Source organism: Pecten maximus, chromosome 15 (assembly GCF_902652985.1).
Source record: "Pecten maximus chromosome 15, xPecMax1.1, whole genome shotgun sequence".
In the NCBI taxonomy this organism is placed as follows: domain Eukaryota; kingdom Metazoa; phylum Mollusca; class Bivalvia; order Pectinida; family Pectinidae; genus Pecten; species Pecten maximus.
Window position 1 is genome coordinate 5,051,135 of NC_047029.1, and position 17,715 is coordinate 5,068,849.

The 17,715-nt window shown below is 38.7% G+C and overlaps 1 protein-coding gene across 1 annotated transcript in view; it reads right to left on the reverse strand.

Moving 5' to 3' along the window:
- Positions 1-702: 702 nt before the first annotated feature.
- The window catches only part of LOC117343744 (mitogen-activated protein kinase kinase kinase 20-like), an 86,931-nt gene continuing 69,918 nt past the window's right edge, over positions 703-17,715 (reverse strand). Inside the window, exons 18-20 of the mRNA XM_033906223.1 lie at positions 16,354-16,428; positions 15,945-16,209; positions 703-7,364 (exon numbers count right to left, since the gene is read on the reverse strand). Of these exons, the coding sequence (XP_033762114.1) occupies positions 5,947-7,364; positions 15,945-16,209; positions 16,354-16,428 (1,758 nt within the window). The 3' untranslated portion in view covers positions 703-5,946. The remainder of the gene's footprint in view (positions 7,365-15,944; positions 16,210-16,353; positions 16,429-17,715) is intronic.

Here is a 17,715-nt window from a genome sequence, read left to right on the forward strand (position 1 = left end):
GTACATCTAAATCTGCCCGGTTCCTTAATGATGGACATTGTGTAGTAGCGAAATAACAACCATAGCAAGGATGTATCAAACACAGGAGCTTGACTTTTATCAATGAAAATATATAATAAACTATATAGAAATACTGTGTTTACTTATTTTTATGTAATGGGGTATTTTTATGGATCATAAGGCTCGAAAAAATATCAAGAGACCCACGGAACTTAATAGTCACCAGAGTCTTACACATGTAAGTATATCTTCTAAGTATTGTCAATGTATTTCTAAACAGTTCCTATTTCAATCATTGTAATGTTTTGTCCCTCCCCATAATTCTAACCAATTTTAAATCATTTCCAATAGAAATGAAACGAATTATGTCCAAGAAATAATGAAATTTCCTTTCATAAAACTGAAATTTGGAATTTTCTTTAAACACCTCAAGATCCTTCCATCCCTGAAGAGTATTTGATACTACCTAAAATATTCTACAACTCATTTAATAAAATCTCATGAATTGAAAAGTCATTTAAGATCCTAAATATCATATACATATGTACATGTATATAAAATGTATATACGGACCATGGGATTGGAAATCGAGCCAAATCCCTGTGGATTATTATATATTATCATTGCTAGAACGTCAAACTCCTATGTATCCACCAAGTCTTAATAACAATTTTCAAACTTGTACAATAATAACTAAAACAATTTCACAGGATGTTGATTTTTATTGTTTTATCCTGATAATGTGTCTGATTTAGACACCCTGTTGATACAGAAATTTAAAATACAAAACAGCATGAACCAGTGATTTAATGACTCACAGTCCGTCTATACTGTCCTAATCAGGATCATCAATAAATAAAATTCTCTTGAATTGTTGTTTTGGTCCTTCAATGTATAGACTTTACACAGTGTTTGGTCCTTCAATGTATAGACTTTGCACAGTGTTTGGTCCTTCCATGTATAGACTTTACACTGTTTAGTCCTTCAATGTATAGACTTTACACAGTGTTTGGTCCTTCAATGTATAGACTTTACACAGTGTTTGGTCCTTCTATGTATAGACTTTACACACACTGTGACAAAGTATACCATATACAATACATGTAATTATGTAAATAATTTGCTACATTCAGTTTTCCAGTGATTTTTATAAATATCACATCGATAAATAAAATCTTGTCAGAAGTCCATGACCAGAGCCAGGGTTTTATATTTCAACATTGCACTTTCAACAGGCACTTGCATTTTGACAAATTTTTAATATTTGCTGATTTACAGCCACCAATTAGTATTCCACCTTCCTACTGACAGAAAATATGTTGGCTCAAAACCTGTAAAGACCAGCCATAATTAAGATCTTCCGTCAATAGTGGGATAAGAATCAAAGGAAACCGGACTGCTGTATGGCCTTCGAGAGACAGTCGACTACACATTTACATTTTGGAACTGAAAAATATTTGTGACTTGACATTTGATCTTCAGACCTAAGCATAAAGTTCTAACCTTCAACCAGATTTGAAATGAAATTTCAAGTAACATTTTCAACAAGGAAAGTTAGGACATGGATGTATTTTTGGACAAAGCTGTTGCGTAAAAAAAAAAAGGAATCAGTTGAAATTTCGCAATGTTAAGGCTTCTTGATTCTTGTGAAAGGAAATGCGAGGACAGACAGACAGATACTTTAGTATATTATTATACTGGTACTGAATCTCTGACATACTGAACGATACAGTATCTCACATCACAGACACTTTGTACAAAATTATTTCTATTTTAATTGCAGTCAGCAAAACAAAGGCATCAACAAGGGATCAAAGTTAAAATCTCTGTCATGGTCAACTTCGCTAGCCAATGGTTACGACTCACGTAGTAGGTATAACCCTTATTGGTTAACGTTAACAAAAATGTGTCATGGTCATCTTCGCTAGCCAAGGGCAACGATCAGCTGTACATACTGTATCCTGATTGCTCTTGGTAATATGCGATGGGGCCTCTTGTATGTTGTTCAGTGAGGTAGTCATCAACTACTACAAGGATACCCCGCCACAGAATGACCCTGGCTGTTCACAGGGCGATAAATTGACACAAGTAACATATCATATAACTTATAGCATATCTCTAATACATTAATAAACATATGTTTATAGCTCTGGATATGTTGTATATCAAAATCACCTGAAGTGTAGTTAAGATCTGATAACAAAACCACTTAAGTCTATATTTTACCACATTCTTACATAATCAAAAATCTTTTTATTTGTGAATCTAACATGAAAAGATGAAATATTTACTAAAATTATTTGAAATGTTCTGAAATAAAAGAACCCAGAATAAAAGATGATTTTTGTGACAATTAAAATCCAACTACAGTTGGGAATTTGCAGATAAGCACTCTTTTACACTGTACTCTCAAATTCAAATTAAAACAAATCTCCATATATATATATACATTAATATTACAGATTTATGTAAATAAAACAATTACATTTCATTTATATCTAAATATAATCACAATTTTCATGGCATTAAGAGAATATAACAGTAAGCAAATTTTATCACTTGCTTATGATAAATAGTCTACCCGACTTCCTCGATAAATCCTACCTATCAAAATCAGGCAGGTCAACATTATATGCTTGTCGATGACAGTCACAGTAAAATCCTTACATGTTAGTTTCAAAATTATATATCTCAATATCAGTGTTAAGGCAATGTGGGTCATGTATAACTCTAAACACAAAATAATACCAAAATCTATGTGGAGTTAATGTGATAAAAATTTGATGTGAAACAATTAAATCCAAATATGGAAAAAATGCCAAAATCTTTCAACATTAGCCAATCCTGGACCCGAAAATAAATGCATATACAGCTGTATGCATCAATTCACAATAAATACCACAAAAACATGAGTTACAAAAATATGGTAAATGGAAAAATCTCCCATTAATTGCTATATTGCTCATACACCTTTGAATGATATTGCTTAATTTTGTGCCAAATAAGATGGACATGTGATGTTGATGTATAATTATGGACTTGAAGGTCCTTCAAAATCTCAACCCCAATAACTATAAGGTGACTTTTGATAAAACTTACATGTGAATTGATCAACAATTAGTCGATCCTCATGTATACAATTGTGCAAGATAATATGAAGAATATCACATTGATTGAATCACATATTTATTGCATAAAAAGTCAAATATGTTGTTTTACTTATTGATTCTACATTCCCTGAAACCTCTCTACTATGAAACCATTCATGTAAAACATAAATGTGAAATTAAACAGGATATTGAAATACATAGACCTTAATTAACCACAACTTCAACAGCAATACATAGACCTTAATTAACCACAACTTCAACAGCTAATCTAAATAAGATTGAGAATTTAAATATAAACTTTATTTTACAACAAATGCAAAACAATTCATATAAACTTATATTAATCGCACTTGTTGCCCCAGCTGGAAGCACATGAGGGGTCTAAATGTGGGAGGAAACCAGCGTACCCCGGAAATACACACGATAAGACAAGTATTTAGTATTTTTGGTGTATATCAAATTCATTAAATACAAGACATCTCAGCTATAGGATAATTCTTGGAGATAATTATTTTCTATTTTACATTTGATTTTTATTGTTCTTGGTAATGATCAGTGAAATGAAACATCAAAAGCAATGATTATCTTGTCATATTAACCATAAAGTGTACTGATCATGATTTGTATGCTGGATGATGATGATGATGATGATGATGATGATGACGACAACGACGACGATGATGATGACGATGATGAAGACGATGATGAAGACGATGACGATGATGATGATGATGATTATGATGATGATGATGATGACCATTTATTAATGTCCTGGTGAAGATGATGATATATATATATATATTGGTTTTATGATGATGATGATAAAAAGTAAATATTGAAGTATATTTATTTGAAATCTTCCAAAACTAAAATAAATTAAAAATAAAAAGGATGACATGTAAGCTGGTTTTTTAATGGTAATTATGAGAAATGTTCACAGAATTCTACAAAAATTTCCCAGAAGGTTTTTCAATTAATGAAGGATTATTTTCATGATCTAGATTACCCTTAAAAGCAGGGGTTAATTATATTTTAAAATAGAAAGCAGACAAGGTTTTTGAAAATGATTTAATGTTTGAAATCTAAATAGTTCCACTTAACATGATAAAAAAAAAGTTATGTTGTAAAATGGATGAAATTAAAAATAAATCAACAAATTTATCAAGAATGATTTATCAAGTTCACATCAAATGTAGAATTTATAGTTCATTTTAATACAGTCTGATCCAAATTACCATTGTAAAATTCAAAAGTCAACAAAAAAACAGGTTTTACATACACGTTGGTGTCTAAATCTCCACATATAAAATAACCACCTCCGTAGACCATATTTTTTACCTGGTAATTAAAGTCTATATGTAATGATCATATAATCACTTTTGTAACATTTTTAAATGTACAATCTTTTATCATTAAGGAACATTTATGTACAGTTGTTGGTAATTGAGGATTTCTTACATTATGAAATCACAGTTAAAATTTAAAAAAGAACTGATATCTAAACATTTTCTAAAGAAAAATTATACATGTACCCTTTTCTGACAAATGGCTGCCATTAGAAGGAGAGAGCGCAATTGCATAATTTTTTCATGTTATTTTCAAAATTAAAATATCTAGAATGTCTGATATTGTACGAAATGTTATTTCGTGAATTCAGATTAACACTATATATTGATAAAAAATATTTTTTGTAATCATTTAAAAAACACATGATATCCATCCACAATAATGGCCCAGGAAACATTTAGAGTATTGTACTGTATGACTAATACCAGTTGGTACTCATGGGTGGGGGACGAAATGCTATTGTGTTCCAGTGAATACCAATAGTCAAAATACAGAATTCCGGGAGTTCAAGTCTCACATAAAAACCTATGACATGCCTGTCTCAGTTTAAATAGCCTAATCTCTCATCAGCCAATCAGTGATGTGAGTGATAACATCACCAAGAGCTTGTTACTGTGGATGTGAAAGTGTCAGAAATCCTCTGTTTGTCCTAATCTGTCTGACCCATCCAAGGTCATAAGGTCATACCAAGGTCACAAGGACAAATATATATATATATTATAGTTTATCTTGATTAGCAGAAATGCATATGACAAAGTCTTAGTTTGAAATTTGATAATGAAATAATTTCATGACTTTTAAAGAAGAAAATAATTTATACTTATGCTTTACTTCATTAAATTAATTTAGGGACATTATTTAAGAAGAATATAAATTACACATGCACTTTATTTCATATCTCACTTCAATAATCAATATCATACCGTATGCAACTTTCATGTTCCTAATTCTTGATTAAAACAGACTCCATCAAACTCCAAAAATCTGATATCATATAATGACAATATCATAAGTGTGTTGTAATTCATGACAAATTCAACACAAAAATGAAGAAACACAGTTACCCTAACTCTGCTGGTGATGAATTAAACAAATGTTTCATTAAGGCAGTATTTTTTAGTGTTATCAACATCGTACCCTGGGATACCATTTTGAAATAATTTGGATGATTCCTTTTGACAGAAAACTAATCTGATAAAATTTAAGAAGTAGACAAGGCCTAATGGAATGGTAGAAGTAATGGTGGATCTGTCGCTGGTTTTGATGAGGTTTAATTTTCTGGGTCGTCCAAGCGTGACCTGTCAGTTATACAGGACTATCACCTGTCCGGTAGGCCATACCTGTCTTATCTCACCTGTCCAGTAGTCGATACCTGTCCACACTAATTAGAGAGGTAAAGGTATGGCCTTTGTTATCTCCCTTGCGCTGATCACTATCTATATGACTGTCGCCACTTGGTCTATGTCGGTTCATTTTCAGCGTATGCATTTCATACTTTCTTTTGAGGATGAGATCTACCTGTATTTCGATCTGACCAGTACTGTTCAGCCTCTCGGCCACCTCGTCCTTTGTGACCCCGGCCACGAGCCTCGCCATCACTGTAATGACGCCGTCTGTCATCATCACCGTGGTACCCACGACCACGACTGTACCCATAATGCTTGTAGTGTTCGTCATCACTCAAATACCCACGTCCACGGGACTGGCCGTAACCATGGTAGTGTTTATTGTCAGCATGTCGATTCGTGTTATGGTGATAGTCTACCTCCTTCCAGTCCCCACGTCCCTCCTCGGAGGACTCTTGGGATCCATCACCGGACTTCTCTGCTCCATTAGCATGAGGTTCTGAGACAGCACACTCGGACCCTGGTTTCACATTGGCTGGTGGTACACCTGGGGACTTTTTTCCCCCTTTATTGCCCCTATATTGACCTTTTCCGCGTGGTTCCCTGTAAGGGGCACTGTAGCTACTGGACTTGCCACCATCAGACATGTCTCCATCTGACAAAAAGCTCCCTGTACGGGGTTTGGGGTCACTAAAACTTCGCTGGTAATCAGCACCAGACAAATAGTCCCTTTGGGAGCCTCTAAGTTTGTGTGTTGTATGATGACCTCTCCCACGACCTTGACCTAAATGTTTACCTCTGTTGTCACTCCACACTTCAGACCCATGATATTGAGGTTGGTTGCCATAGTAATCATTTCTGTCATACCTATATTTACCACTACCTCTATTTTGACCCCTATGACCTCTGTTTATATGGTTACTGCCCCTGGTGTCATTAAAACCCCTCTTTGTTGTATTGTCACTAGTTTGGTGTTGTGGGTTGGCACATCCCTCATTCCCAGCCTTGAGTGTGTTTGAGGGCTGTTTGGTATGTCCTGTAGGTGGCTGTCCCTGTTGACAGAGACACTTATTACAAACATCAGCGTAAGAACCACTCTGGGAGTCCTGGCCCACCGAGTCACTACTCACAGGCTCGGATATCACAAAACTCACTTTTGACTCACGAACAGTATTAGTCTTTGGAGAACATTTAGAGTTATGTTTTGTTCCTTTGCCTCCTGAACTCGAGCTATCAGAGCTGGTAATGTGTGATGACAGCGATGATTCCTGTGATGAGGTATGAGGTACTACTGGTGATGACTGGTTGTTATGGAACCATGGAGACTGATGTCGTTGCACATGTTGAGCAGGAGAAGGTGTCGACCATGGAGATGATCCTTGGGAGTATGGGGAACTGTTGGCCGACACAGAGGGTGAGCTAGGTGGAGTTTGGGAAGGATGGAAGGGATAAAGAACAAGGGGGGTTCCAGGGATAGGCTTGGCCTGAACACTTGAGAAGATGGCTGGAGAGGTAGGCTTTCGTCCTGACACCACGCTTGACCAGACGCTTGAACTGCTACCTGTAGAGTTAAAGAATAAAATCTGATCAGAAATATATTATCTTACATGAGAAACATCCTTCCTCTACAAATATCTGGTAGAAATACTTATCTACATGGGAGATGCTTACCCAAATATAAGTTGACATGTATTTATGGGAGATGCTTACCCAAACAAAAGTTGATATGTATTTATAAGTAAAACAGAATAACAATTGTATGCAGACAATAATATCTACTCCATTGTCAATGCAAAAATATATTTCAGGAGAGTTTTGATAAGTCATTGTCAATATGATCCTGAAAATATAACATTTATTAATTAAAGGTGACTGCGAGTAAATCTGAAGGTTTATTTCATCAGGAGATAGAATCAGATTATGTGTTTTACTTATCTCCTTGAGATCACCTAGTACTTTAAGCGGTACAGACCCATTACCCTAATACTCCACCATGTACATCTACATCAAACACACAAACATCTCAGTCAGAGTCAGCTGGACGTTTTGATTAAATCACTTGTATCCAGGCTCATTTCAAGTACATCTTCAAAGACCTGGACATGTCTACTGGAAAGTCAGTATAAAAACAACTGTCAGCTCCAGTTTATCCCCATTAAACATAAACATTCTCACCAGCAAAATGGGAACAAACATGTCAGTTAGTAACATCAATAACAATTTGACAAAAACAAAAAAGTATGAAAAACCCTTTTAACCCAACTCTCTAAAACATGTTTCTAAGTAAGAACATACAATGTGCACAAAGGTTCTAAAAATATAAATATTTGATAAAAATAAAAATTCTGACAACTTTATTTAAAAGTTAAACTGAAAAAAAAAAAATCAAAAACAGATTCCATTCTTATAACTTGCAGAAACAAAAATGTTATCCTTAAGTCACTACAAAGTAAAGTAGCTAATTAAGGTATGTAAATTTAATGCCATTGTTCTAGGGAGAAGGAAATTGATATGTAAATGTTTATCAATGTAGACATTGATTACTAGCCTTGCCTGACAAAACAGCTCAAACTTTCAAACAATATAAAGACATGTTTATCCAAAAATTCATCTGTACTGTCAACTGTTTGGCATAGCTTTCCTGTGATAAGTATGGATTTTATGTCTGTATTAGGGACCAACCAACTAATTGTTTTCCCATAGACTTTAGTGTTAACGTTTTGGAGTATTTCATTCAAATTCTTGAATTCAATATGACGATTATGGTTTATAACAAAAGTTTAGGGTCTGATATAACACCAGATCAAAAAAAAAAGTTGGGTCCTTCAGCTCAAATTTTCTCCAGGGTAGCCATTTTGAAAATGGGCGAATTTCGCAGTAAAAATTCTCAAAAATCTTAAATGTTTACCTGTTAATTATTATTACCTGAACTTTTGGGAAAAAAATCAATCGGAATTACGAAATTTATATCAACATTTCTTATTGATAGTTACCTATCAGGCAACATATCTATTTTCTCTCGCTTCATAACATACTGCCAATCAGTGGCTGCCAGACATTTTATCCTTGGCTCAACTTTCTATACACAGGGGCTGTTTCAAAAATATATTTTTTCAATTGGTTGGTTGTTCCCTTATTATAAACACTGTAAAATTGATAACCAAATCTTTGAGTGACTGTTCTGGATCCTAGACATGCAGGGAGATGGCAGGTACCAAAGAACAAATTTTAGTTGAGATATTTATAGAGAGATATTCAATAACTTTGGAGTACCAGTAACGTTATAGAGTACCGACACATCAGAGAGGATCCCACAATATGTATACATTATGTACTTCTAAACCTGAGCTTAAACTGAGTGTTACATAGCAACAGCCACTACAAAACTTTATAACAAGAATTCCACGGAAGTGGATGTGTCGCCTGCACAGAAAGTTGGGTGATTACAAGAGTTATTGCATGGAAACAAATTTTCTATTTTTAGTTACAGTGACCTTGACCTTTGACCTATGGAACTGAAAAGCAATCCCAAGCAAGCACTTGCGTGAAGTTTGAGTTTCAGATCAACCCAAGGGAACTTGAGTTATGGCACAGAAACCTCTATGCGGACGATGCACCGACATAGTAATACCTATATGCCGCCGGCTTTGTGCAGCCGACACAAAAGGTATCAGTGGTTTGACACTCACTACCTGTATTGGTTTGTGTTTCTTGGGAAGCTTAGAAACAGTCCAAGCTGTGCTGTCATGGTTCAGTGTCTCTGGGCAAGAAACGTTACCCTCATTGCTCTGGAAGGCATGTGACAGGCCTCCCGTATGTTCTTCAGTGAGATTGTCACCAACTACTACAAGGAGACCTCACCTCAAAATGAACCTGGCTGTTCACAGGGTGATAAACCCAGCAAACAAACATAGAGTAAAACACATCCCCCTTATTACTGTACTTACTTATGATGGACTCTGGTAGTGACACAGTCCCCCTGGTTACTGTACTTACTTTTGATGGACTCTGGTAGTGACACAGTCCCCCTGGTTACTGTACTTACTTTTGATGGACCCTGGTAGTGACACAGTCCCCCTGGTTACTGTACTTACTTTTGATGGACTCTGGTAGTGACACAGTCCCCCTCATTACTGTACTTACTTTTGATGGACTCTGGTAGTGACACAGTCCCCCTCATTACTGTACTTACTTATGATGGACTCTGGTAGTGACACAGTCCCCCTGGTTACTGTACTTACTTTTGATGGACCCTGGTAGTGACACAATCCCCCTGGTTACTGTACTTACTTTTGATGGACCCTGGTAGTGACACAGTCCCCCTCATTACTGTACTTACTTTTGATGGACCCTGGTAGTGACACAGTCCCCCTCATTACTGTATTTACTTATGATGGACTCTGGTAGTGACACAGTCTCCCTGACTACTGTACTTACTTTTGATGGACTCTGGTAGTAACACAGTCCCCCTGGTTACTGTACTTACTTTTGATGGACCCTGGTAGTGACACAGTCTCCCTGACTACTGTACTTACTTTTGATGGACTCTGGTAGTGACACATTCCCCCTGGTTACTGTACTTACTTTTGATGGACTCTGGTAGTAACACAGTCCCCCTGGTTACTGTACTTACTTTTGATGGACTCTGGTAGTGACACAGTCCCCCTGACTACTGTACTTACTTTTGATGGACTCTGGTAGTAACACAGTCCCCCTGGTTACTGTACTTACTTTTGATGGACTCTGGTAGTGACACAGTCCCCCTCATTACTGTACTTACTTTTGATGGACTCTGGTAGCGACACAGTCCCCCTGGTTACTATACTTACTTTTGATGGACTCTGGTAGTGACACAGTCCCCCTGGTTACTGTACTTACTTTTGATGGACCCTGGTAGTGACACAGTCCCCCTGACTACTGTACTTACTTTTGATGGACTCTGGTAGCGACACAGTCCCCCTCATTACTGTACTTACTTTTGATGGACTCTGGTAGTGACACAGTCCCCCTGGTTACTGTACTTACTTTTGATGGACTCTGGTAGCGACACAGTCCCCCTCATTACTGTACTTACTTTTGATGGACTCTGGTAGCGACACAGTCCCCCTGGTTACTATACTTACTTTTGATGGACTCTGGTAGTGACACAGTCCCCCTGACTACTGTACTTACTTTTGATGGACTCTGGTAGTGACACAGTCCCCCTCATTACTGTACTTACTTTTGATGGACTCTGGTAGTGACACAGTCCCCCTCATTACTGTACTTACTTTTGATGGACTCTGGTAGTGACACAGTCCCCCTGACTACTGTACTTACTTTTGATGGACTCTGGTAGTGACACAGTCCCCCTGACTACTGTACTTACTTATGATGGACTCTGGTAGTGACACATTCCCCCTGGTTACTGTACTTACTTTTGATGGACTCTGGTAGTGACACAGTCCCCCTGACTACTGTACTTACTTTTGATGGACTCTGGTAGTAACACAGTCCCCCTGGTTACTGTACTTACTTTTGATGGACTCTGGTAGCGACACAGTCCCCCTGGTTACTGTACTTACTTTTGATGGACTCTGGTAGCGACACATGCAGTCCCCCTCATTACTGTACTTACTTATGATGGACTCTGGTAGTGACACATTCCCCCTGGTTACTGTACTTACTTTTGATGGACTCTGGTAGTGACACAGTCCCCCTGACTACTGTACTTACTTTTGATGGACTCTGGTAGTAACACAGTCCCCCTGGTTACTGTACTTACTTTTGATGGACTCTGGTAGCGACACAGTCCCCCTGGTTACTGTACTTACTTTTGATGGACTCTGGTAGCGACACATGCAGTCCCCCTCATTACTGTACTTACTTTTGATGGACTCTGGTAGTAACACAGTCCCCCTGGTTACTGTACTTACTTTTGATGGACTCTGGTAGCGACACAGTCCCCCTGGTTACTGTACTTACTTTTGATGGACTCTGGTAGCGACACAGTCCCCCTGGTTACTGTACTTACTTTTGATGGACTCTGGTAGTAACACAGTCCCCCTGGTTACTGTACTTACTTTTGATGGACTCTGGTAGTGACACATTCCCCCTGGTTACTGTACTTACTTTTGATGGACTCTGGTAGTAACACAGTCCCCCTGACTACTGTACTTACTTTTGATGGACTCTGGTAGTAACACAGTCCCCCTGGTTACTGTACTTACTTTTGATGGACTCTGGTAGTGACACAGTCCCCCTGACTACTGTACTTACTTTTGATGGACTCTGGTAGCGACACAGTCCCCCTGGTTACTGTACTTACTTTTGATGGACTCTGGTAGCGACACATGCAGTCCCCCTCATTACTGTACTTACTTTTGATGGACTCTGGTAGTGACACAGTCCCCCTGACTACTGTACTTACTTATGATGGACTCTGGTAGTGACACAGTCCCCCTGACTACTGTACTTACTTATGATGGACTCTGGTAGTGACACAGTCCCCCTGACTACTGTACTTACTTATGATGGACTCTGGTAGTGACACAGTCCCCCTGGTTACTGTACTTACTTTTGATGGACTCTGGTAGTAACACAGTCCCCCTGGTTACTGTACTTACTTTTGATGGACTCTGGTAGTGACACAATCTCCCTGGTTACTGTACTTACTTTTGATGGACTCTGGTAGTGACACAGTCCTCCTGGTTACTGTACTTACTTTTGATGGACTCTGGTAGTGACACAGTCCCCCTGGTTACTGTACTTACTTTTGATGGACTCTGGTAGTAACACAGTCCCCCTGACTACTGTACTTACTTATGATGGACTCTGGTAGTGACACATTCCCCCTGGTTACTGTACTTACTTTTGATGGACTCTGGTAGTGACACAGTCCCCCTGACTACTGTACTTACTTTTGATGGACTCTGGTAGTGACACAATCTCCCTGGTTACTGTACTTACTTTTGATGGACTCTGGTAGTAACACAATCTCCCTCATTACTGTACTTACTTTTGATGGACTCTGGTAGCGACACAGTCCCCCTGGTTACTGTACTTACTTTTGATGGACTCTGGTAGTGACACAGTCCCCCTGACTACTGTACTTACTTATGATGGACTCTGGTAGTGACACATTCCCCCTGACTACTGTACTTACTTTTGATGGACTCTGGTAGTGACACAGTCCCCCTGACTACTGTACTTACTTTTGATGGACTCTGGTAGTGACACAATCTCCCTGGTTACTGTACTTACTTTTGATGGACTCTGGTAGTAACACAATCTCCCTCATTACTGTACTTACTTTTGATGGACTCTGGTAGCGACACAGTCCCCCTGGTTACTGTACTTACTTTTGATGGACTCTGGTAGCGACACAGTCCCCCTGGTTACTGTACTTACTTTTGATGGACTCTGGTAGCGACACATGCAGTCCCCCTCATTACTGTACTTACTTTTGATGGACCCTGGTAGTGACACAGTCCCCCTCATTACTGTACTTACTTTTGATGGACTCTGGTAGTGACACAGTCCCCCTGACTACTGTACTTACTTTTGATGGACTCTGGTAGTGACACAGTCCCCCTCATTACTGTACTTACTTTTGATGGACTCTGGTAGTGATACAGTCCCCCTGGTTACTGTACTTACTTTTGATGGACTCTGGTAGTGACACAATCTCCCTCATTACTGTACTTACTTTTGATGGACTCTGGTAGTGACACAGTCCCCCTGACTACTGTACTTACTTTTGATGGACTCTGGTAGTGACACAGTCCCCCTGGTTACTGTACTTACTTTTGATGGACTCTGGTAGTGACACAGTCCCCCTGACTACTGTACTTACTTTTGATGGACTCTGGTAGTGACACAATCTCCCTCATTACTGTACTTACTTTTGATGGACTCTGGTAGTGACACAGTCCCCCTGACTACTGTACTTACTTTTGATGGACTCTGGTAGTGACACAGTCCCCCTGGTTACTATACTCACTTATGATGGACTCTGGTAGTGACACAGTCCCCCTCATTACTGTACTTACTTTTGATGGACTCTGGTAGTGACACAATCCCCCTGGTTACTGTACTTACTTTTGATGGACTCTGGTAGTGATACAGTCCCCCTGACTACTGTACTTACTTTTGATGGACTCTGGTAGTGACACAGTCCCCCTCATTACTGTACTTACTTTTGATGGACTCTGGTAGTGACACAGTCCCCCTCATTACTGTACTTACTTATGATGGACTCTGGTAGTGACACAGTCCCCCTGGTTACTGTACTTACTTTTGATGGACTCTGGTAGTGATACAGTCCCCCTCATTACTGTACTTACTTATGATGGACTCTGGTAGTGACACAGTCCCCCTGGTTACTGTACTTACTTTTGATGGACTCTGGTAGTGATACAGTCCCCCTGGTTACTGTACTTACTTTTGATGGACTCTGGTAGTGACACAGTCCCCCTGGTTACTGTACTTACTTTTGATGGACTCTGGTAGCGACACAGTCCCCCTGACTACTGTACTTACTTTTGATGGACTCTGGTAGCGACACAGTCCCCCTGACTACTGTACTTACTTTTGATGGACTCTGGTAGTGACACAGTCCCCCTGGTTACTGTACTTACTTTTGATGGACTCTGGTAGCGACACAGTCCCCCTGACTACTGTACTTACTTTTGATGGACTCTGGTAGTGATACAGTCCCCCTGGTTACTGTACTTACTTTTGATGGACTCTGGTAGTGACACAGTCCCCCTGACTACTGTACTTACTTTTGATGGACTCTGGTAGTGACACAGTCCCCCTGGTTACTGTACTTACTTTTGATGGACTCTGGTAGTGACACAATCCCCCTCATTATAATACTGTACTTACTTTTGATGGACTCTGGTAGCGACACAGTCCCCCTGGTTACTATACTTACTTTTGATGGACCCTGGTAGTGACACAGTCCCCCTGGTTACTGTACTTACTTTTGATGGACTCTGGTAGTGACACAGTCCCCCTCATTACTGTACTTACTTTTGATGGACCCTGGTAGTGACAACAGTCCCCCTGGTTACTGTACTTACTTTTGATGGACTCTGGTAGTGACACTCCCCCTGACTACTGTACTTACTTATGATGGACTCTGGTAGTGACACAGTCCCCCTCATTACTGTACTTACTTTTGATGGACCCTGGTAGTGACACAGTCCCCCTGGTTACTGTACTTACTTTTGATGGACTCTGGTAGTGACACAATCCCCCTGGTTACTGTACTTACTTATGATGGACTCTGGTAGTGACACAGTCCCCCTGACTACTGTACTTACTTATGATGGACTCTGGTAGTGACACAGTCCCCCTGGTTACTGTACTTACTTTTGATGGACTCTGGTAGTGACACAATCCCCCTGGTTACTGTACTTACTTTTGATGGACCCTGGTAGTGACACAGTCCCCCTGGTTACTGTACTTACTTTTGATGGACTCTGGTAGTAACACAATCCCCCTGGTTACTGTACTTACTTATGATGGACTCTGGTAGTGACACAGTCCCCCTGACTACTGTACTTACTTATGATGGACTCTGGTAGTGACACAGTCCCCCTGGTTACTGTACTTACTTTTGATGGACTCTGGTAGTGACACAATCCCCCTGGTTACTGTACTTACTTTTGATGGACCCTGGTAGTGACACAGTCCCCCTGGTTACTGTACTTACTTTTGATGGACTCTGGTAGTAACACAATCCCCCTGGTTACTGTACTTACTTTTGATGGACCCTGGTAGTGACACAGTCCCCCTCATTACTGTACTTACTTATGATGGACTCTGGTAGTAACACAGTCCCCCTGGTTACTGTACTTACTTTTGATGGACTCTGGTAGTGACACAGTCCCCCTGACTACTGTACTTACTTATGATGGACTCTGGTAGTGACACAGTCCCCCTGGTTACTGTACTTACTTTTGATGGACTCTGGTAGTGACACAATCCCCCTGGTTACTGTACTTACTTTTGATGGACCCTGGTAGTGACACAGTCCCCCTGGTTACTGTACTTACTTTTGATGGACTCTGGTAGTAACACAATCCCCCTGGTTACTGTACTTACTTTTGATGGACCCTGGTAGTGACACAGTCCCCCTCATTACTGTACTTACTTTTGATGGACTCTGGTAGCGACACAGTCCCAAGGCTCTGACGCTTATTCCAATAGCCCTTGAGTTGAGGTGAACTTGGGCTAGGATGAACAGATGGTGACACAGACTGGGAAGGACGAGTAGGAGTCTGAGGTAGTGTGTCAACTGATTCAGGTGGAGACTCTGTCCTAAGCAAAGTCAAGGTCACCACCTTCTGACCAGAAGTTGTTGCACTTGAGTCAAGTTGATGATGGTATTTTATAGATTTTGGTTTCTTCACTGTGGCCTGCATAAGAGAGTAAAAAGATAACACTACACTGAAGTCAAGCAAATATTCCATCATTGATTTTAAACTCAAATTGTACCAAAATGATATCTCATTATACTAAAATTGTTTGATACCTGTCGCCAATACATGTAAATTACTGACCTCAAACTGTACTCCACATTCAACCTCAACATCAGGCCCAATTCCAGTCTGCCACTTCTCCATAATGAAAGGAGGCTGAAAAACAGAATATCAAACAGTAATGACTGAGACTGAGAAACAGAATATCTAACATTAATAAATGGAGACTGAGAAACAGAATATTAAACACCAATGAATGGAGACTGAGAAACAGAATATCAAACATTTATAAATGGAGACTGAGAAACAGAATATTAAACACCAATGAATGGAAACTGAGAAACAGAATATCAAACACCAATGAATTGATGCTGAGAAACAGCTGAATATCAAAGACTTATAAATGGAAACTGAGAAACAGAATACCAAAGACGTATAAATGGAAACTGAGAAACAGAATATTAAACACTACTAATGAATGGAAACTGAGAAACAGAATATTTAACACCAATGAATGGAGGCTGAGAAACAGAATATTAAACACTAATGGATGAGACTGAGAAACAGAATATTAAACACTAATGACTGAGACTGAGAAACAGAATGTTAAACACTAATTAAATGAATGAGACTGAGAAACAGAATATCAAACATTTATAAATGGAGACTTAGAAACAGAATATTAAACACTAATGGATGAGACTGAGAAACAGAATATCAAACACCAATAAATTGGTGCTGAGAAACAGAAAATCACAAATTTGTGTGTGTGTGTTTTAACCATAATAAAAATTAGTCAGAAAGAAGAGGAAAACATCTAAATATTTCTATGCCTCAAATAGTATGATATATATAGCTACGGCAACATGGAATTTCCAACATACCTTTGAGATGTAAAAAATAACTTCTCCACCATTACATAATTAAAACTGGTAAGTCTCTGTATAAATTACAACCATAAAACACCACTATCAATCGTTCCTCATCTCTGATCATCCTGAGAACGGTAGGTTAGTTTGATTAAATTAACAAGCCATTGTAATCATGAGGTATTTTTATTATCACGTTATGTTGTACTTACAAGAAGACTCATTCTCCAAGACACTTTCTAAAGCTTTTACTTACAACCATTTACCACCTACTACCTACCATAATAGCCTGTAATGACAAACACACCACTCCCTCAAAGTCTACACATCGTCAGATAATTATTCCTGCTTTATGAAAAGAATAAGGAATTCCTTTTGTATTTCTGTGTTGTTGGTGATGAAAGAGAGTAAAATCACTTTTGAATACTGTTAGTAGCTTCAGACAGGATATTTCTCACCTCATCAAGTCTACCTGCATTTTGAATGTTGACGTTCACAACTTGTTTTTTTAAGCAATAAACTGTATGATCTAATCAAGTTTTAAGGCTATTCAGTAATTAGTACAGTCAAACCT